Genomic DNA, 22,689 nt, shown 5'->3' on the forward strand with positions numbered 1-22,689 from the left:
GAACCCGGGACCATCTGCTTCATAGGCAGAGTCACTACCCACTAGGCCAGACCGGCCGGTGTATCTAAAAGTGAAAAACAAAAATGTAAGTGAATCTCAACGTGTGGTATGTTATTAAATAGGTGTTTAAAATGATTAAGGTTTCTAAGAGTTTTATATTTAGTGAATACTTTTGAAAATAATTGGACATAAAATGAAATTTTTTTGAACATGATCAGATGAGCCACTTAAGATTTTTCCAAAAAATTAAATATTTTCTTTATTAAAACGATGCAAGTACCGTGAATATGCGCCCTTCTGCTTTTATGGCTTTTTTGTATTATATGAAGGTAGGTAGGAACCCTCCATCAGCGCCCTACATCATTAAAAATCTTATTATTTGAATGCTAATCTAAAATAAAATAAAATCGTATGAGAGTTTTCTTCTTTTCATCCTGTTACCCCCTGCTGGAGTGTAGGGCTCGAACCATTTTCTTCCACTGACTCCGGTCCTGGGCAGCTTGGGCTTGGGTAACATCCTCCCACCCCATCCCCAATACACCCAACTCTTGCTCCACGGAACGGCGCCGTATGAGAGTCTAGTCTTTAATATTATGTATATCCTTTTTAGGGTTCCGTAGCCAAATGGCATAAAACGGAACCCTTATAGTTTCGCCATGTCCGTCTGTCTGTCTGTCTGTCTGTCTGTCTGTCCGAGGCTTTGCTCCGTGGTCGTTAGTGCTAGAAAGCTGAAATTTGGCATGGATATATAAACCAATAAAGCCGACAAAGTCGTACAATAAAATCTAAAAATTTAATTTTTTTTAGTTTACCTCCCCTACATGTAAATTGGGGGTGAATTTTTTTTTTCGCTTCAACCCTAGAGTGTGGGGTATCGTTGGAAAGGTCTTTCAAAACTAATAGGGGTTGTCAAGAAACATTTTTTGATAAAGTGAATATATTCGGAGATAATCGCTCCGAAAGAAAAAAAAAATGTGTCCCCTCCTGTAACTTTTGAACCATAGGTCCAAAAAATATGAAAAAAATCGTGGAAGTAGAGCTTAAGAAAGACATTAAATGAAAACTATAGCGGACATGATCAGTTTAGCTGTTTTTGAGTTATCGCAAAAAGTTTTCCCTTCATAGTAAAAAGAGTTACTTTAATTAGGTACTGATTATGCAAATTTGCCTATTTGTTTAACTCGGGTGAAAGGTACCGTGTCATCCCTTGGTTAACAATTTACTATACTTTAAGCTCCAGTTTAGCTTATTGTGACGGAAGAGTAACTACGGAACCCTACACTGAGCGTGGCCCGACATGCTCTTGGCCGGTTATTTTCTTATTAAATTTGCATATGTTCTAGCCAGAAAAAGATAGTTTTTTTTAGGTTGCTAATTTGGATGGTGTTTCACTGTGCATCGTTACCAGAATGTGCCATCTTTTTAGACTCAGTGTGTCTTGCTTGTTTAACAGGTTTTTAGCTAATTCGTTACATAGTCATTATGAAATATTTTCTTATACTTTTTGCAGTATTCGTTTACCTCTTGTTTTATAGTGGGAATTTGTGTGTAAATATTCATATATTTTACTATTTCTGACCAATAATGCACATGTGACCATTTTTAAGGATTTGTAATCATTGAAGTATTTCCATGTTTGAGTTGCTGGCTGATCCCTACAGCTGTATTCCATATTATGTCCATATCGGTTTTATTATATATATGTATAGCTTATAAACTGAAATAGATGTCATATATCAAACAAATAGAGCAAAGCCCTCCAGTGGCGAAGGCCGGATTCGAACCGGTGTCTTTAGTTATCCGGGCTAACGCCATGAACCCCTAGGCCACCCCGCCACAGTGGAACCGGTCTCAATTTCTCGACTCTATGCAATCCACTGCAGGGCTTCACAACTTTTTATGGCATATATTTCAGTTTATAATTTATATAAAAAAGTGTGACTACTTAAAACACAAATCAAGATAGTTAAAAAAAATATGTCCCTAAAGTTGCGTATATTCAAACTGTGTTCAGATTTTATTCTAATAGCTACTTTTAAATTAGCCATAGAACTGCAATCTTAGTCACCATTTAAGTTACTACTTATAATCCAAAGCAACAGTTAGCCAGACCACAGTAAAAACAGAAAAGTAGTTACTCTCTCAACAAGATTTTATACGCGTGTATAGGATAACGCACAGTAGGTTTAATGTCAGACTTATTTATTTATTTAAACTTTATTGCACGATATAAAATTGTACAAATTGCGGACTTAATGCCTTAAGGCATTCTCTACCGGTCAACCACTGGGTCAAACAGAAACTTGTAGTTAGTGCAGGATTGTACACAACGAGAGGGAATATTAAACACAAGACTTATCATGTAAATACAGGATATCCCAAAAAATACGTAGATAAAAATAAATAGGAATATTTTTTCTTACTTACAGGTATTTTAGCAAAGCAAAAAAAATATTTATTTTAGATCTTGGTCCATACAGTGTTAGTATAACTTAATTTCTTAAGCACACTAAAAATGATGTTATTATTGTACTAAATTTAACTTAAAATTAATTGAAATTTTAAATAAAAAGATGTTTAACTGGCGCCAGGCACATACACCAGTAATAACTACATATACACTTACATATACACTCATGTGAGTAATAAACAGGAGAAAATAATTTTAAGCCTAGAGAAATAATGAAATTAGGGAATCATAGCATGCTAAAATTATGCTAGTAAAGTATTATAACGAAAAAGAAAGAAGACGCGTTTGTAAACAAATGTGAGCTAAAAATTTGCTAGCATAAAATAGTAAGAAAGGGAAATTTTAAGATATGAAAATTGATATGATCTTTCCGGCCGATTTCGACCATGGCGACCACTTCGACTCCTAGTTAGTTCGGCGCTCATGCGCCCGAAGATGGCTGACATAGCCGATCTTCGAGGTGAACCCCCGCGCACATTGAGGGCACGTGAGGACACCAGCTATGTAGTGGTAGTGAATGGACGCAGGCTGAAATTTTGGTGGCCAGTTTTAAATCGTGCGAGCAGAAGACCTTCGAAACTAGTTTCCCAAACGCTGCAGCTGCCGCACCGATCCTGCTGCTGATCTCAGCGTCAAGGTCACAGTTCCATGCTATAGTGCTCCCCAGATACCGGAATTTGTTGACCTGTTTTAGCACGTCCTCACCAAGCTGTACGGCTAGTGTCTCGTGACCATATGAGTCCAAAGACATCACCTCTGTCTTTTTGACACTAATTTTGAGACCGTACTTGCAGCAGGCTTGGTGAAAAACAGACATCAGCTGTTGCAGACCATCTGGGGATTCTGCCAGAAAGCACAGATCGTCAGCATACATGATCTCTGTGATCAATGTATGTGACACTTACGTTCGCGCCCTAAATCAGGCCAAGTTAAAAACACTGCCATCGGTACGGAAGCGTATGCGGACACCTTCGGATGCTGTTTGTAAGACTTCCTTGACTACAACTGCAAAGTATAAAGCGAACAGTGTAGGGGCTAGAACACACCCTTGTTTCACCCCACAGGTAACGGGAAAGAAATCGTTTGGGAAAATCATCGAATATATCGTTCAATTAAGGAGACAAAAGTAAGAATAACACTAAACCCTGAATATTATAGAAGTTCCATACTTTCAATTAAAGAGGCATTTTAGTTCCAAGGGACAGGGTACGGGTACCTTATGTTGCAATTATTGAGGTTTCACTGTAATTTTAACTTGATATCTCCTGAGAAAAAGGGTCTTGATAGACGGACAGATGGCTAACAAAGTGATCTTATAAGACTTCATTTTTTAGGTTTTCGTACCGAAAGGGTAAAACGGGATCCTATTACTTAGACTCCGCTGTCCCTCCCTAGAACGGAACCCTAGGTGGACGACTCCGACTCGCACCTGTCCAGTTTTTTTTCTTTTGAGGTACGGAAACCATGAGGCTTTACATGCAGGGCTCGATTCTACTCGCTAAATCAAGCTACTTTTACTATGGCACTTTGGCAGTGGGGTTTGGTATATATACTTAGGTGTTGGGATTGTTGCAAAATAAAAAGTTCAGACGCGGTAACAATAACAAATCTATATTAACACAATTCAATACTAAACTAACACAAATTACAATAATAAGTAGGGAGCGATATATAATCGAGCTCGACCGTTAAAGATACGAGTAGGTACCAAGAGAATACGAGGGAGCGATACGATATCAAGCTCAACTTGTGATAATAGGTACGAGACAACTTGTCGAGTTGACGTCTGACTACCAACTATCTTTGACTGCCGCGATCCTGATGATTATAACCTTGCATCAGGTACGCAATAGGAATAGCGATACAGAACCTATAACGGTTTCGCACATGGCGAATCCTAAAGTTTCCCACGAATTACAAATTAGTTAATGAATTAAAGTTAACCATATTCGGAGACTGACAAAGAAATAAAACAAAGAGAGATTAACACAAAGGCAAGTGCCGACAAAGGGAAGCGGGAAGGAAACAGATTACTTATATTTACAATGCTTTTACAAACTCATCCCTATAACGGTCATAATAAACAGTTACGTATGCTATTAACTAAAATGCACATTGCGCATAACCGGAAAAGCTAAACTAATATATTATTTACTTAATATCATCTAAGCTTGAGCGAATGTAGGACGCAGTTCTTACAGCACCAACCCGAAAATCGCGAACGAAATTTCGACTTTTCCATAGAAAGCCGACATCTGATCGCTCAAAATGTATTTAAATACCAAAAAAAAATCGCGATTTCAGGGTTGGTTCCATAATAAAAGTAGCTCAGTCTAGCGAGTACAATCGAGCTCTGCATTTAAAGCCCCAAGATACAAGATACCCTGTATCATCGCTATCACGTCACGCATTCTAGCTTGTATTATGTCATTCGAAGACTTACTTTTCTATTTCTACTATGTCCGCGTCAAACCTGTTTGTGGCATCAAACGTTACACAACCAGCAGTCGACGTCGATACGGCTGAGTGCAACGTACGCAATTTTAGTGTCATAAAAAATCTGTATTGGAAATTTAGAAACGTAAGTACCTAATATATTTTTCACGCCACTGTTCGGAAATGAGGCAATAGATGATCTTAAACCAAGCTGGAAAGTAGGCAATAGCTGTAGCATCTGAACCACCACAACTACAATGTTTCATTGTTATCATTATCTGTCATTGGTGATGGTAAAAGGTCTTTTTGGCGATAGTTTTTCCTTCAAAATAAAATTAGGTTATTTATAGGACCAATTACTTGCTTAACGAAAAAAGAAACGTCAAAACCATTCAGTTCACGCTTAAGGCGTTTTTACTTTTGTAGCTCTTTGTGTTTTTTTTAGCAAAAACGCTTCTAAGTTTAGAGTCGGTTTGAACTGTTTGAAGCAAACAACAGAAAAATGCCTCTTAAAAGTGATAAAAAAGCATCCACGCCATAATTGTTTAAAAAAAGTGATAAAAAAGGCGGGTTCGGAAAATACTTACTGAATTGGATAGTGTAAATTTTGTTTAAATTAACAAAAAAAACAAGAAACACGTATCTACACTATAATAATCGGACAGACAGACGGACATGACGAATCTAGTCTAGTTTTTTGCCATTTGGCTACGGAACCCTAAAAATGAGTTCTACTAGAGAAGAAAATATAAATGTTCCTGGTAAAAATACATCGCTGTCTTTCAACAATTGTCCTCACGCCTATATAAATATTAATTTCTAGGTAAAGTACTTATAGTTATGCAAATGTTTTCTTATTACCTCGCAGTAGTCGTGATAAGCACTATGTAATGCCTCGGCCGGAAACGCTAAAGATGGACTCGTATTATTTTAGGGCGTCCACTAACGTATCGGCCCTCAAACTCACTCGTCCATCTTTAAGCGGTTTTCCGGGCTCTCCTACAACAATGTACTATTATTTTGCTAAATGTGTGTGCAACATTCTTACTTCTTTAATTTACTCATGCACTACCTATTTCACCTGCTATCCTAAGGTTATCTGGAAGAGATCGCTTACAGCGATAAGACCGCCTGTTGCTACCTTTTAGTTATATTGTAAATCTAATTTGAATTTGTTTTCTATGTGGTGCAATAATGAATATTTACTTACTTAGGTACTTACTATTTTATACCGCACGAGGGGAGAAACAAGCTAGCTGTATGTAAAAATATGGGCTTTTCAGAAAACATAATCCTATAACAAGCATGAACGCATAGATATTGATAGGTTTGGTAGTGATACTTCATGAAAGTAGTTGGATCACATTTCCGAAACAAGTGAAAAACAAAAAACCCAACTGCTTAAAAATAATTGATACATATATATTTGAAATGGTTTTTTTGCTGGCTTTTATTTGATACCCATGTTGCTCTGGTAGCCCTCCCCCCTTCTGACGAATTCAACAAGACCTCATATGTCAAAAGCCGTCAAGCCGTTTGAGCTGTAGTGCCAAAGAAATGGACATACTTACATAAAAATACTACCTTCCTGGTTCAGTTGGGTAAAATATACCTACTTACTTGTTTTACCAGTCTTTATTAAAATCCTCATGATAATGATCATTTGATACTCAAGCAAGAGAAAGATTCAAAAATTAAAGAGCGTAGAGATTGGTTCTAAAATCCGAATCTTGAGAGTTGCGAGGGTTTCGAGGCACGAGGGTTAAACAAACTTTACTACTGAGTGAATCACAAACTTTCTCACCAGACCAACGGAGGAAAAGTCTAACAGTACAACATTACACATTAAACACAAAAAACGCTATTAAATATTTACCATTCAATATCATCACTTAAAAGTCAATTCCACCAGCATTACACAACATTAGGAAATAACTCAAAATGTGAACATTTTGAACATGAAATTACTTTGCCAAACTTGTGGTTAAAATTTAACTTTCTCATGAGTCATGACTCATGAAAATTCAATGCATGAATTAGTGACATTTCTGCAACCAAAAACGTCACTCTTCGTTCGATCGTAATAATGACCTTTATGAAATAAAAGTAGAGTTAGCAAATGTACAAAAATTTGGACCGAGGTCTCAGGAAGGTAAAATGACTCACTCCGAATGAATGAACATTTTTTTTCTTACTGGGATGTTTATCTATGGTGATAATAAATCCTTATCGATCAGTCAAAAAATTAGTAAACGCCTAAGTCATTAATGTCATTATTAGTTGTATATATTGGCTTACATAGACATAAGCTGTAATTAACTAATTACAGTAATGTAATTACAAAAATTGAGTGACGGATTGAACGTCATCATCGCAGCAGTTATGCGGCGGCGAACTTCACTCATTTTATCAAGGAAATTGACAGATACAGCGGCAAGATCAACGCCACCGCAGTAAGTTCGCAACAATCATGCAGCTGCAGACACTTTTATGCTACTTCGAAAGAATACAGATATGGAGTGTGGAATTAAGAGGAGTGACATCTCTTATGGTAGAACTGCTGCAAAAGTGTCCAGCTGACAGCTATAAATAATAGTTCCAAATCTCTCCAGAGTAGCTAAGAACCTAGGCCCTAGGCTTGACGAAGTGAAGTTCGCTGTCTATGATTTGATTTTTTTTTTCAAGTACTCTAGGTATTGTAGCGCCACCTATTTAAGGTTTTTTGATGACACTTTTTGGTACATGGAGATTCATTTCCTTACCTCCACCTTCCGTAAATACAGAGATACATGAATAACTAGAGTTGACAGCTATCAAAGAGGAAGTTAACAGATATTGTGTGAAGTACAAAGAACGACTGAAAAAATATACAAACGAACTTGCGAGGAACTTGGTCAATATCAATGACAATCCGAGTACTTATGCTGAAAATATGGCAAATACTGCGGCTATATCAGAGAAGAAGAAGATAAATAAGTAAGATAAATTCTATTATAGTCAAGAGAAAGTATTTAATGGAATACCTACCTCTCAAAACTCTCAAAAACGACATAACATCTGATTATGGCTAAACCTAGCCGATTGCAGATAAAAGTATTTAAAAACATGTATGGAGATTACAGCTGTCACCAAACAAAAAATACAATAGAAAGGTCCCGATTTTCATCCTACACTTTCGGGTCGCTGAAAATAATTAAAGAAACATCAAATAGAGAACGCAATACGTAGTATTACACACCTCACCGCAGAATGGCCTGGTCACTTTATGAATGAATCCATTCGTAATGTGTCCATGCAATTCTATAGCTCGCTAAAAAGAATTTCTTGAACAGAGAAGTATATCCGTCGCCTACAAGATACCGTCAAGATAGGAAATTGCCCAACGCACGGTCAAGTAGTTAATCGATTGAATGCGTATTCAGACATTGTGTACTCAACATAACAGGCACCTGCACTGTGAGTGATAACGGCCAGACAAGTGTTTGTGGGTTGTGAGTGTAATAAGGACGATAAACCTCTTGAAATAAGTGTATTATGTAAAAAGGTAACACTTTTCATAATTCATAATACTTAAGATTCATAATATTTGCAAATAAACGCTTCTATTCTATTCAAAGACGAAAGAGGACGGCCGCTTCTCCATACAAACGTAGTCCCCATTTTCTTCTCTGGATATTGACATTATGGAAAATATTTTTACATAATTTGATGTATATTAACCATAGCTATGCCCATACGTTTGACTTTTTTCGATATTTTGATTATTGTAAATATTAGGAGCGAAAAACAAATTTCATACAAATTTTTAAATGCTCCTATCTCTTATAACAATTTAAAATTCGAAAAAATCAAACGCAGGGGCTAAGCTGTGGTTGATATACAACAAATTATGTCAAAATATTTTAATTTATGTGAATATCCAGAGAGGAACATGAGAACTTCGATTGTATGAAAAGCCGATTTTGCACGGGCCATTAATTAAAATGAAAATATAACTTTGATAATCCGAGAAATAATAACGTGCTAATCAATCAGTCGTTATACTTACTAACGTGCAATTCTCTACATGCAATTAAGTAATTCTTTATTGCACCAATAATTATACGTTTTTCATAGTTACATGTTAAACTACAAATAAATTTTAAAGGAAACCAGAATCAGGTAACAACAGGCGGTCTTATCGCTGAAAAGCGATCTCCAAAAAATAAGGAAAGAAAGAAGATACATCTATTCAATAACATAAATTGGCTACAATATTATAAAATACAAAATTCAAAAATTTATTCTGCAAGTAGGCCTCAAGGGCTCTTTTACAAGTCAATGCAACATTTATAGGAACATCATATAGTGACATGAAAAATACATAACATTTATTAATACAACAGCCAATACCTAGGAAAACATTACATTATAATAATCTTAAAATAAATTATTACTACAATACAATAGAGATGTATAGTCTCTATGGTTAAAAAAACATTAAATCTGGAGATGTAAAAGGTCCCCAATGTCAGAGTACTAATAAGATTTGGAGGTGTAAAGCCTAGGGATTGCAATCCGGATTATTCGAACTTCGAAAATCCGGATTATCCGCGAATTTTTCAATCCGTTTAAAAATCCGGATTTTTAAACCGCAATCCGATTTTTTGGATTTTTGACAAACTATTATACAATTGTATTTTGCACCATTAAAATGTTCTGATTACTGAAAATACGCATCAAGCGAGTTGTCTGGCCGTGTGGCAGCACTGCTGCCCGAGCGCTCGCTCACTGGCCTGGGGCCTTACCCCCTCTGCTCCGCGCCGCGGCCGCCGCACCGGAGTCGCGCGACCCACCGACCGTGCCGAAAAGATGCGACTTTATTGACGGCAGACGCTAGTTTAAAGTTAATGATAAACACTTTGGAAAGCTACGAAGATTCGTTTTCAAATACACTAACGACAGCTTTAAAACGATGCATTTCGGAGAGGCGTCTAGAGAATGTGACTGGGACGTTGCAGTGCTTGCCTAATTATCAACAGTTCATTTTACAGTCCAGTGACGAACTATTTAAGACACCAACGTTCGGGCAACTCAAGGACACAATTTGTAACGTTGTTGCGACCGCCTCCTCGTTGACCTCACCATCCTCTATTCAAAGCATCCCTATCCCTTCAACGAGTTCGATGACATCTGATGGCGAACAAGTACAACACATGCCAGGTCATGTTATGACAGATAAAGAAAGGTAAACAGGCAACTCTCTTCTCACCCAAAGGGAACCATCAAGTACAGCAGAAGACACACCAGAAGCGCCTGATTTAGAAACTTTAGTGCATATAGAGATGGCTGTGTATGAAAACGGAGGAAAGATGGGTCCCATGTCATCGTCAGTCTACAAAAACTTATCAGCTATCCCTCCAACAAGTGTAGAGCCAGAGAGGGCGTTTTCCGCAGCTGGGATGCTGTGTAACCGCTTAAGAACGCGCCTGAATGACTCTACACTTGATGCTCTAATGTTCTTAAGATTTTACTTTGTAGAGAAGCGTGATCCTACTTCCTAGCTTCAGTATTATCTTCTTGGGATTAGGACTTGAACACATCTCTACCACTGCCACTAAAACGACACCGCGTACCGTGTTACATGTTTCCCCGCGATACCTGGGAGGACCGAGAGTGAAATAATGGCAAATCCGTGAGGTGCGGTTCTTGTTGTTCTTTTTTCTTCTTGATTAGCTCTCGATGCTGTCATGTTTCGCAGCGAAATATGTAACGGGGTACTGCGATATTGGTTCCGCAGCGGAGATGTGATAAAACCCTCAATAAATTTTGATCTCAGTGTTCGAGGATGTAGGATTCTTAATTAAAATGATTAAAGAAGAAATTTTTGTGTTTCCACTATGCTTTTGTTATTAATATAATATAACTGTGTAATGAATATAACTTGTTAATGATCATAAGACTATTTATCTCAGTAATTAAAAAGACTGATTTCTTATTAAAAAGTCATTTTATTTCAATTTATTCGTAAGTACCAAGAAAAAAATCCCTAAATCCGGATTTTATCCGAAGTTCGGATTTCTGCGTGAAATTTATCCGAAAATCCGGATTTGGTGAAATAGATTCGGATTTGCAATCCCTAGTAAAGCCTCTCCAAGTGTCAAAATGAACAACCATTAGGTAGCAGGAAATGTAGAACTCATACAAATGTCAAATCAAATCTCATCACTATTTGAGAATATGTCTACGATTGCCTTTAATTGCCACGACACTTTTTTATACATTGTATATGAAAAAGTGTCGACAGTTATATGTCACGACCCATACAAAATGTATGATAAGGGTCTAATGACGGCAGACATATTTTTTGCGAATGACCAATAGTAGCGAAAGAAACAACGCGGCAAAACTATCTACCACCCTGGAGTACTTTCTAAATAGAGACAGTTTTTACAGTTCGCATTAGTATTTTAAACAGTGTAATTGTTATACATTATATAAACATAGTTATCTCTTTTTGTTCAGTTATTGCATAGTTAGTACTTGGATCAAAATTCTTTTCATTATCTTGTTTTTTATACTAAAAAAATGTGACGGTAGCTTTTTGTATGCAATTGCACTCGTCTTTTTTATTTATTTGATAAAGTACAGAAATAAAAGCGTGACAGAGTGGTTCAAAGTAAGACAACGAAAATGATTTTGACCCAGAAACACTTTTGACGTGTAGTTTGATTCGTTACTTTTGATGCTGACTGTACTTATATTTAAGATTCCATTCAGCCTGAATAGTCTTTACGTCCTGGCAGGTGCGGTTACCCTCAATGTCCGAGGCACAATTATACCGTAGGTACACGGGAAAACGTTCAATATATATGTATATATGTAGGTACAATTGGAAAATATACTAATAATATATATTTTCCCCACTGCTGGGGCACAGACCTGGCCCGAAACGAGATGAGAAATTCACTGCACGTTTAAGTTTTTTAGTTTAATAACAAAGTATACAATTTGTTTGTGCACGTATAGTGGAGCCGTTAATCTCGTATAGTACGATGAATTTTATCGACAAATCACCCCCCGTACCTATGTTTTTTCTCAACCATGTTAAAAATGCACCCTTCCAAAATTTTATAGCGCCAAACACGACTGCACTTGGTTAATGTACCATTATCTGTCCGGATTTTTCGACGTTCATGCCTATATCGTTTCTTCCTATTCGCAGTTCTGCACAATCTGAATTCCACACAATAGTATTTAAACCACATTCGCTACTGTGCACAGTCATTATTTGTGTACAGTAGCGATTGTTCCTGTTCGCAATTCTGCACAATCTGAATTCCACACGATAGTATTTCACCACATTCGCTACTGTGCACAGTCATTATTTGTGTACAGTAGCGATTGTTCCTGTTCGCAATTCTGCACAATCTGAATTCCATACGATAGTATTTCACCACATTCGCTACTGTGCACAGTCATTGTTTGTGTACAGTAGCGATTGTTCCTGTTCGCAATTCTGCACAATCTGAATTCCACACGATAGTATTTCACCACATCCGCTACTGTGCACAGTCATTATTTGTGTACGGTAGCGATTGTTCCTGTTCGCAATTCTGCACAATCTGAATTTCACACGATAGTATTTCACCACATCCGCTACTGTGCACAGTCATTATTTGTGTACAGTAGCGATTGTTCCTGTTCGCAATTCTGTACAATCTTAATTCCACACGATATCAACTTTTTGATGTCATCTTTTAGCTGATATCCTGTACTATCAAATTAACAATAAAAAAAGTTTTCGAACAAAAGATAAAATGTAAAAAAAGTAAATTTTTGAAGACAATTTTTATCAACTAGTTGTTTATGGTTTTAGTAATTGTGGAAAAATATCTGTGACCAAATGTCACAGATTGCTTGAAACTAATGCCCTAATTCTAGCTAACTAATGATTGTAATTTTTTTTAATATGCGATAGGTAAATGGACAGATAATGGTACATTAACCAAGTGCAGTAGTGTTTGACGCCATAAAACTTTGAAGGGGTGCATTTTTAAAATGGTTGAGAAAAAAACATAGGTATGGAGGATCATTTGTCGATAAAATTCATCTTACTATACGTGGTTAATGGCTTCACTATACGTGTAAAAACACATTGTATAAAGGAAACTCATTGTAGGTACTTGCCATGGTTCGATCCCCGAATTTAGTCAAAAACCTGAACTCATCATTATTTAATGTATATTTAAATAAAGTATAAACACCGTTTAAAGTTTAACAAATCACATCATTATTTCATAATTAACATATCTAACAAGTTGAAAAATATCTATATATTATATTTTATATATTATTATATTAAGCTATCGTTACGATTACATAGTAATGCTATATGTATTGAATTATTATACGAATATGAATGTGTGCACATTTTATTTGTTGTTATAACTTTTTTTTTGTTTTACGCTTTGCCTTAAGATTGACTGGTAGAGAATGCATTAAGTTCGCCTTTTGTACATTAACATTTTATTTAGTGCAATAAAGTTGAAATAAATAAATAAATCATGATGTTGTATACTTGCATCTTTACCTGCACAAAAATGCAAACAAAGTAACATCCCGTAAAACAATAATGGCGCTGGAATTCTGACATTAATAATACATTGGTTACATACGCCATACATTGGCGGTCGGTATTAGAGTATGTGCAGAAATAGAAGAGTCATACATCGTTCCTACTGATTCCCACACATTTTAACGACTCTTGTCTTTCCGCACAGACTAGCTTCGAGCATGCACGCCAACGCTTGTAGCGTGCGTTGCGTGGCCCCACGGGTTATGTTGCCAGTGGTTAAAATAGGAAATAATGCGTGATCTTCAGGGGACAGAAACCCTGTTCATAGATACACAGGGCTTCGCCAGCTGATGGGCTAGGGGGTGGGAGGCGGTTCATATGGCCGATGGCCAAGGGGAGGGGGACGGGTATACATAAAAAATAAAAAATAATAATAATAATAAATATAAATAAATATTATAGGACATTATTACACAAATTAACTAAGTCCCACAGTAAGCTCATTAAGGCTTGTGTTGAGGGTACTTAGACAACGATATATATAATATATAAATATATATAAATACTTAAATACATAGAAAACACCCATGACTCAGGAACAAATATCCATGCTCAAAACACGAATAAATGCCCTTACCAGGATTTGAACCCGGGACCATCAGCTTCGTAGGCAGGGTCACTACCCACTAGGCCAACCCGGTCGTCAAAACATACATATAGTTAGAAATGTTGGGGAACTGCAAAAACTCTTTTCCTTGCTCGAGATCAAGCTAATTATGTGTGTGTGCTAGTGTTAACCTACAATAGTGCCCCTCCGATATAACAGACAGCTATTGGAATTTGCAATTTATTCCCCAAAAATACAATATAAAATTGAATGAATTTTCCAATGGTGGTTACGATTGTTACTTACGCGTGATCTGATAGAAAAGCACAGAGTACAAACATTTAATGTTAAGTGGAAATTTGGCCAACCTTCATAATATTAAAAAACTAAAGTGAGCAAAATTATACTAATAATAAGCAATCACAATGGGTAATCGTTCATGACTGCGAACAATTTCTCTAAAGTAGTTATAAGTAAGTATAATAATTTCTCACACATGTGAATTCTGCAAAAACAGGATATGAAACGGCGAAAAAAAGTAAATAGCATATTTTAGAAGTTCATTTTATGTTACAAGCGGAAGTATGCGGTTTTCCCCATTAGTGATAAATACCATCTAAATGGCAGTTTAAAGTGTGTGATTTTTGTAATCATCGCGGATCTATACATTAAGTATACCAGCAGCGTACAAGTTTTTTGCAGAAATCGCGAAGCGTCTGGTTGACGTAACTGGTAACCGAAGAGCTGGCGGCTTCCTCGTACAAAGTATCAGCATTTCGATTCAACGAGTAAATGCCGTTAGCTTCTAGCAGCATCCTTCGTACAATGCCTCAAGGACCTATTTTAAGCCAGTTATTAACAGTAAAACCTATGTATATATCTATTATTTAAATAAAGGGACTTTATATTATGCGTGCACGATATGCATAACGATGTCAAATCATGAACAAATTTTTTTATACTCGAAGGTTAGGTATATACTTCTCTGCTGCTCAGCTCCGCTTTTGGCACAGATCTAGAATGATGCTTACGCTTAGACATAATTGAAGTGTGCAAAAGGGAAGCCATCACGCATACCTATGAACATTTCATGAGTGTGAAAGAAGAACGTGACCACCTTTAAACACCTATTTAATGTAAAGGTAGCGGACTTGAAAATACAAAAAGCTGCATTTAGGTATTGGACTATTTTTACTACGTATAAAACCAGTATTCAACGTCATGAGTTATTGCCGGCCGTCAACAAACCATAGAAGCGGAGTGTGAATCTCGCTACCTAACCGCGTAAGCTCCATGCATTTCACGGGGCTTACGATGTTTTGACCGCGTATAGGTTTGTGACAATTTCATTGTTTGGTATGGCTTCACTTTAGTAATAATACAGTGGGGTAATATCTTGGATACATATTTCGTACATAAGTTCCGTAAAACTCATTGTTACAAGCCGGAGTTTAAACCCGCGACCTCCGGACTGAAAGTTGCACGCCCTTACCGTGGATAACGTGTATGATGCATTTTTTGCACATTTGTGACAACCTTAGAAAGCTGAAAGAGAATGTTCTTAACGCTAGGGAGGCACATGAGATTCACGAACAACTACACTTGTCAAACATCAGTTTTTTTAGACAGTGCGATTTCTATGTGAAGTAGGTACTTAATTTTATCTATTTATGGCCTTGGCCAATAATAGATACAGACGCAAACACGTTATAAATGCATTGAGACGTGCAGACAGCGAAAGATTATAGGTATCAAGTAATCATACATTGTCATTTAGTGGTGTAATTTACACAATAATATATCATAAAGTAATTAAAGTACTTATTTACAGATCACTATCAATTCAGAGGCAACACACTTGTACATACAATGCTATTGTTTACAGATGGTTTTCATACATTTTGTATTTGTACCTTGCTGCACTAAGCATCATTACCTGAATCAATGATTTCAAAAGTAATGATAGGCACTTTCATATAATTCCGACTGAATATTCTCGGTTGGTGTGCATACAAATACCACAAAGTGATTGGTTGATGAGTTGTGCAGTCGTTTTGCGATTTGTCACCAATGTACTGGCCCCATTCGTAGTGCTCGTAATGCCCATCTTTACGAAAATTATGTCATTTAAGACAAACAATTGTAGACATGACAAAAAGTGTTAAACATCTTGTCGGTTAAATGCACGTGTCATTATTTTTAGTTAGATGAGTAATGTATTTGTTTTGTTTGGTAAATAAAAACAAAACATTCATATGTAAAGTTTTCTTAATTTCTATTTAATGTAAAGTCCCATCTCTTAAAATATCGGTGCGCAAGTAATTTATTAGCACCCAGACCCGGGTACGTCCTTAAACTACGTCCAAAAGAGAGGTATGGGCATTGTGAATGTCATCTCGCTTTGTGTGGTGGGGCACAGCCAGTGGATGTCATTCCAGATCTAGAGCAGAGCCCATCTGGCTAAGTACCTGTACCTTACAGAAAACAGCAGCCAAATAACACTAGACCCTACTCATAGTGTTGTGTTCCTGCCGGTGAGTAAGGTTGCCAGAGCTCAACGAGAGGGGGGGGGAGGAGCGGGTTTGGGGTCGGCAACACGCATGTAACTCGAGTTGCAGGCGTACATAGACTACGGTGACTGCTTACCACCAGGCGGGCCGTATGCTTGTTTGCCACCGACGTAGTATTTAAAAAAAAAACCTTATATTTCTAGAATATCTTCCACGTGACATTATGTTCTGTTGCCCGAGACCTATAATAGTGAAGCGAGTTGGTTGCGCGTACAAAAGGTCCCACACAAAAGACTAGATTGGATTTGACTGCTTTACGACAATTGGATCAACCATCGCCTATTGCAGGCCACACAATCAGTGAGAATGACATTGTCATTGGAATAAAATGGAATTGTCAAATGACATTACACTTCTTCTTCTTTTTTAAATATATGGCTTAAGTCCAGTGGGACTATTTCGCCAGAATCAAGGTCTTAGGACCTTTAAATACGTCTAAAATTGTACTGTTAATACAAGACAGTGTACGGTGATTTTATCAGCTCTTGTAAAGCAATAGCTGGACTTTACAAGTAGCACGTTGACTACCGGCGAAATGGTGGTTAAACGCGTTTCAGGATTAATTCTCCATTCACTGAACACTATCACATTAGTTTACTGTATATAAGCTATCGATATTAAACTTTAAACAATATTAATGAGCAAAAACAAAGTAATTAATCACGAGGCGTGACTATCAAGATGGCGCTCGAACCGCAAGAAACTAGTACACTTTTTACTAAAAAAATAGTTTACATGACAGACGCTTATCTGACACTGACAGTTATCTACTCGTATTCTCTATAAATATGGAGTGTGGAATTAAGAGGAGTGGCATCTCTTATGGTAGAACTGTTGCAAAAGTGTCCAGCTGTCAGCTATAAATAATAGTTCCAAATCTCTCCAGAGTAGCGCTAGAGTAGCTAAGAACCTAGGCGTTATTGACGGAGTGAATTGCGCTGCCTATTATTAGATTTTTTTGTTCAAGTACTCTAGGTATTGTAGCGCCACCTATTTAAAGTTTTTTGATGACACTTTTTGGTACATGGAGATTTCGTTCCTTATCTCCACCTTCCGTATTTATAAATATATTATCTACCCCGCTCGCAGTTTTCAATATTACCCAATACCAGTGCTGCGGCGGTAGCAAGGAAGGATTTTTATCGCTTGTCACTATGCCTGTCACTTTCGCACTTACGCACTTGTTAGAACGTGACAGGCATGGCGATATAAATGTGACACTGCTACAACCACTGGGGTGACACTGGACTTTTCGGGCGCTCTCGGCTCATGCCGACCACTGCCTATTTTCTAATTTCTAAACTGACGGTAATTCTAAATACTTTTTTAACTTATGAATTTTTAGTTTTTATTTTGTATTGTTTGAATTATCATTTTGAAAATTACTCCATTTCGGAGATAATAAGTAATTTATTTTTATCTAATAAGGCCCTTACAAGCGTGTATACTTGCCTTAGGGCCTATTTACATATTGATTATTGCTATTAAACGTAAGTACTATATCAGACGTTCAATGTTCGAAATGAAATTGATATGTCACAGTTTTCAATTGTTTCGTTGAGTTTAATGTAATACCCGTGTTTCCACAACGCTATATGCAATATTTAATTACTTTACATAAAAATAATAACATTTTCCTTTTTATTTTAGGTTAGGAATAATTTTAACATGAACTGAAACTAAACGAAACTAATGGTGTCAAATCAATGTAATATTCCAAATGTTCCAATTCCGTTCCTGTCCGTTCGGCTGACTTGCGTTTTGGTACAAACTGCAACTACAGTTCAGGGGGCCAACCGGGAACCACGTTCGACGTGTTGTATCCCTGTTACACCTACGTACGAATTTACAAGTACGACAGAGAGGCAACACGTCAAATGTGGTGAAAAAATGAAATTCGCAAATTGCGGGATCTTTCTCTTTTACTCTCGTAATTAGAGTGACGGAGAAAAATGCTCGCAATTGATGAACTTTGATTATCGCGGTTATAACACACCATGATACGAACGTTCTAGTTGGATGCACAGTTTAATGATATGCAATGACACAGGTGAGCAACGGCCAGAGGGCCTACCGCGAACACCGAAGTTCGCAAATTGCGGACATCTTTCTCTTTTACCCCAATTAAGGCGTAAATAGAGTGACAGAGAAAGATGCCCACAATTGGTGAACTTCGGTGTTCGCGGTAGGCCCTCAGGAATACATTTGCAACTGCCATGAACAATTACCCGGCTGTGAAGCTTGTCATTATAGTAATGTAAAGTAAATATAATTTTTAACATAAAATATATATCGCTAACAGTGTAACTAACCATAATTTTATTTGCGCTTCCTAAATAGTTCCTCAATTTTTTTCCCCGACGGTTTTCCGTGATCAAATTCACGAGTTACTTGTAAATACCTAAATTACTAATTTACTCTTTTGTAACTTGCATGTTTGCACCAACGTGTATTTATTATACACCGTGTTTTTTTTGATTTGCGTTAATTTCGAGGGTGCATTCCTGAGCTTAAATTAAGTAACTTTCTCAAAGACACCGATATTCTAATTAACTCCATTTCGGAGATAATCATTCATTAATTTTTATTTTATAAGGCCCTTACGAGCGTGTACACTTGCCTTAGGGCCTGTTTACTTATTGATTAGTGTTTAGTGCGAGTTCATACATTTGCTACTAAACGTAAGTACTATCTCGGACGATCGACGTTCGAAATGACATTGATATGTCACAGTTTTCAATTGTTTGGTTGAGTTAAATGTAATGCCCGTGTTACAACAAGGCTATATGCAACATTTAGTAACTTTTTATAAAAATAAAAACAGTAAAAAAAAAAAAATTTTTTTTTGAAAATTAACTATGCCATTTAGTTTCCTTAAACGTACTTACCGATACCCCGAAGTTAACGAAATTCAATAAAAACACGGTGTATAGCGTTGTTGTAACTTTGGCATGCTATTTAACTTAACCAAATAATTTAAAACTTTGACATATCAATATCAATTCGAACATATTGGTAATCACCGAAATGTAACCGTAGCAATCTTTGAGAAAGTAACTTAATCCAAGTAGCTTAATCTTAATCTTATTCCTGAGAATGCACCCTTATATTAATTTTAAGGGTACATTCCTTCAAGGAGTTAAAAAAAAACTGTGAATGTCTGACGATGCATCGTCACGTGATGTCCTATATACTTATACTAAATACCTTGTTTTCTTGTATGTCTCATTAACTAATTGGGTCGCAGTTTACAGTTCCTAATAAAAAAAGTTACTTTGATCGCTTATTTTAGTCTAATTATTGGAAATATATAAATAAGAATGTGCGAATTTTGTAAACAACACGTATAGAATTTTTGTGCGATTAGATTAGCGTTATTAACTTGGCTTTATTTTTTGTTTCAGATAATTAGGTATATAAAACTGAGATGTAGTTCATTCTACAAGGAAAACGGGCATTATAATAATAAAACAAATAACACTTCACTACTTGACAAATACCAAACACGTGCTTTCATTATCTAATGAAATAAAAGGCATGTATTGTTAAATACAAAGGGTAACAACATTATCAACGGAAAGGTACATCGCAATAATGCGTTCATAATTATCATTAGTAAGTAGCGTACGAGTATTTGTAAAACAAATCTTGCTATCAAAGGGAGAACTATAATTATCTCCGACTCTAAGTAAGCAATTGATATCGAACTAGCTAATCAGTCAATAATGTGCCGGCATACAATACAACACTCGAAAGAGTAGTGATAGATAATAAGCAGTTCATAACATACCACAATACGATGGCAGAAGAAAAGAATAAATCGACAGAAAAATTAGAAGATGATCCATTACGTGAGCCAAAAAATGTACAGTTCAAAGATAAAACGTTCAAAGAAAAGCTTGGATATATCAAAGACAACATAACTGTCGAACCTATGCTAGCAGGACTTATTATACCAAGCGTGATCTCCAGGTTTGCAATGGGAAATTTTAATTTAGATAAAGCTTGCAGAGTCAATAAGGGTTTTGGTGATGAAATCTGTGACGCTCTGGTAAAGAAAACTAGCAATAACTACACATTTTACGAACAAGAGGTTCAGAAACTGATCTCGTCTATCGATATTTGGAGAGGACTGGTGCAAACAGCGATTCCGTGTATCATCATAATATTTTTAGGAGCTTGGAGTGATAGAACAGGAAAACGGAAAATATGTATCTTGCTTCCCATTCTCGGAGAAATACTGACATCTATCAGTAACCTGATCAACGTATACTTCTTCTACGAAATTCCGGTTGAAATTACTGTGTTGATGGAGACTATATTCCCTGCATTTACCGGCAGTTGGGTGACTATGTTTCTAGGCGTATTCAGTTATATCAGTGACATCACTTCAGTGGAAACGAGGACATTTCGAGTGGGTCTTGTTAACTTCTGTATGACAGCTGGTCTCCCTCTTGGGATCGGTATAAGTGGATATTTATTGAAGAACATGGGATACTACGGTATTTTCAGTGTGACTTTGGTGGCGTTCATTGTAATTCTTGCATACGGATGTTTTTGCTTAAAAGAGCCCGAACAGTGGTTACGAGACAAAGGCCTACCTGTGGTAAGTGTTGTTGTAGATACCTTTATAATGTTCAAACGCCATTATCAATATCACAGTTCATAAAACAATGGGTTGGCAAAAGTATCTACCTAAGGAAACCCTAACTTCACCATTGGTTCCCGAAGTCGCCCAAATAAAATAATAAATTATAGATTTTATCGAAAAAAATATAAAAAACTAAATTTTTCTAAAGAAAAAATAAAGAATAACCTAACTTTCAAATCCTAAAATATGAATCACTAAATGCCCATGATATAATTTATAATAAAATTGTGATGTAATTTAGTTAGGTACGTATATTTTCCCAACACTAATTCCCATTAACTGCAATATTCATAACGGGTTTTTATTGTGTATTTACTATTAGATAAACTTCGATACTAAGCTAAAATAAAATGTATGAAAAACTATCATATCCTCTGCGGCCGCGTGGTTCGACATCCATGTCCGACATCTCGGAGGTCTACGAATGTTATTACCATTAAGTACATTTTAAGAGTTTAATATTTGTTCAATTATTATCAAATGCTCATTACTGGGCAAAAGGCACCACACCTAGTGGTTGTTTTTTATAATTTTTGGTGCAGTTTTGCCTCTATTTGTACCTTCAAATAGATAGCAAAAAGATACGCATCCAAAACGTCTTATTATCCCTTATATACAAACCTACGTAGAAATGGACCTTTAAATAGTCAACCCTAAAATTTGAAATTGAGTAGCATGCCATAAAATAGATAACGTACATATATTTTTTTACCAAAGCGGAATAGTCTTTTATTATATATTTTTAGAAATGTAAGAACACTTAGAACAGTATTAGCTTTTTGTAAAGAAAAATATCTTTTGTTTTGACTTTCCTCTCACCCACGCAATTTTAATTATACTCCATTTATACTGAGCCTGGATAGTGTTTATTTTAGCCACTAGCGAGTACTTTCACGTTCAAAATGGCCGCTCAGAGGTCTTATATTATTTAAATACCTAAACAATAAGGTGCATAATGCGATTATGTCTGAATTTCAAAAGGGGTGAGTAGTGTTATCTCTAAAACAATTGAAAGTATTAACGGTAATTAAACTAAATTGCCATCAATAACCTATACCTACGATAATGATATTAATGACGTCTAGAGGACACTGCAAATAAAGCCCGACCAGAAATATATGATCGTTGTCAAGAGGGCGCTGTTGTGTCTCATATATAGGGTGACAGTTCAATTTCAATTTCAATTTATTAAATACTGTATTTTCATGTATATAATAGGTGTTACATTATATAAAGTTAGATCATGACACCCTGTAAGGGCACACAATATTATTATTCTACATATTCTATTCTAGAGTATTAGGCAACATAATAATACCATTTTATATAATAACAATTAAAATAAATTAATTTAAATCTTATCAATCTAAGAACATAAAACGTCAATGTCAACAATAT

General features: G+C 36.2%; 1 protein-coding gene across 3 annotated transcripts in view; it reads left to right on the forward strand.

The window, feature by feature from the left end:
- The first annotated feature begins 4,919 nt into the window (after window positions 1-4,919).
- LOC133533914 (proton-coupled folate transporter-like) overlaps window positions 4,920-22,689 on the forward strand; it is a 47,363-nt gene continuing 29,593 nt past the window's right edge. Inside the window, exons 1-2 of one of the 3 annotated variants that reach the window (XM_061872995.1) lie at window positions 4,920-5,051; window positions 20,045-21,246. In XM_061872995.1, the coding sequence (XP_061728979.1) occupies window positions 20,440-21,246 (807 nt within the window). In that variant the 5' untranslated portion in view covers window positions 4,920-5,051; window positions 20,045-20,439. Of the gene's footprint in view, window positions 5,052-7,886; window positions 8,451-18,304; window positions 18,691-20,044; window positions 21,247-22,689 lie in introns of those variants that run through there. The other 2 variants (XM_061872994.1, XM_061872996.1) reach the window with 2 other exon arrangements.

This window comes from Cydia pomonella, unplaced genomic scaffold, assembly GCF_033807575.1.
Source record: "Cydia pomonella isolate Wapato2018A unplaced genomic scaffold, ilCydPomo1 PGA_scaffold_215, whole genome shotgun sequence".
NCBI classification, from domain to species: Eukaryota; Metazoa; Arthropoda; class Insecta; order Lepidoptera; family Tortricidae; genus Cydia; species Cydia pomonella.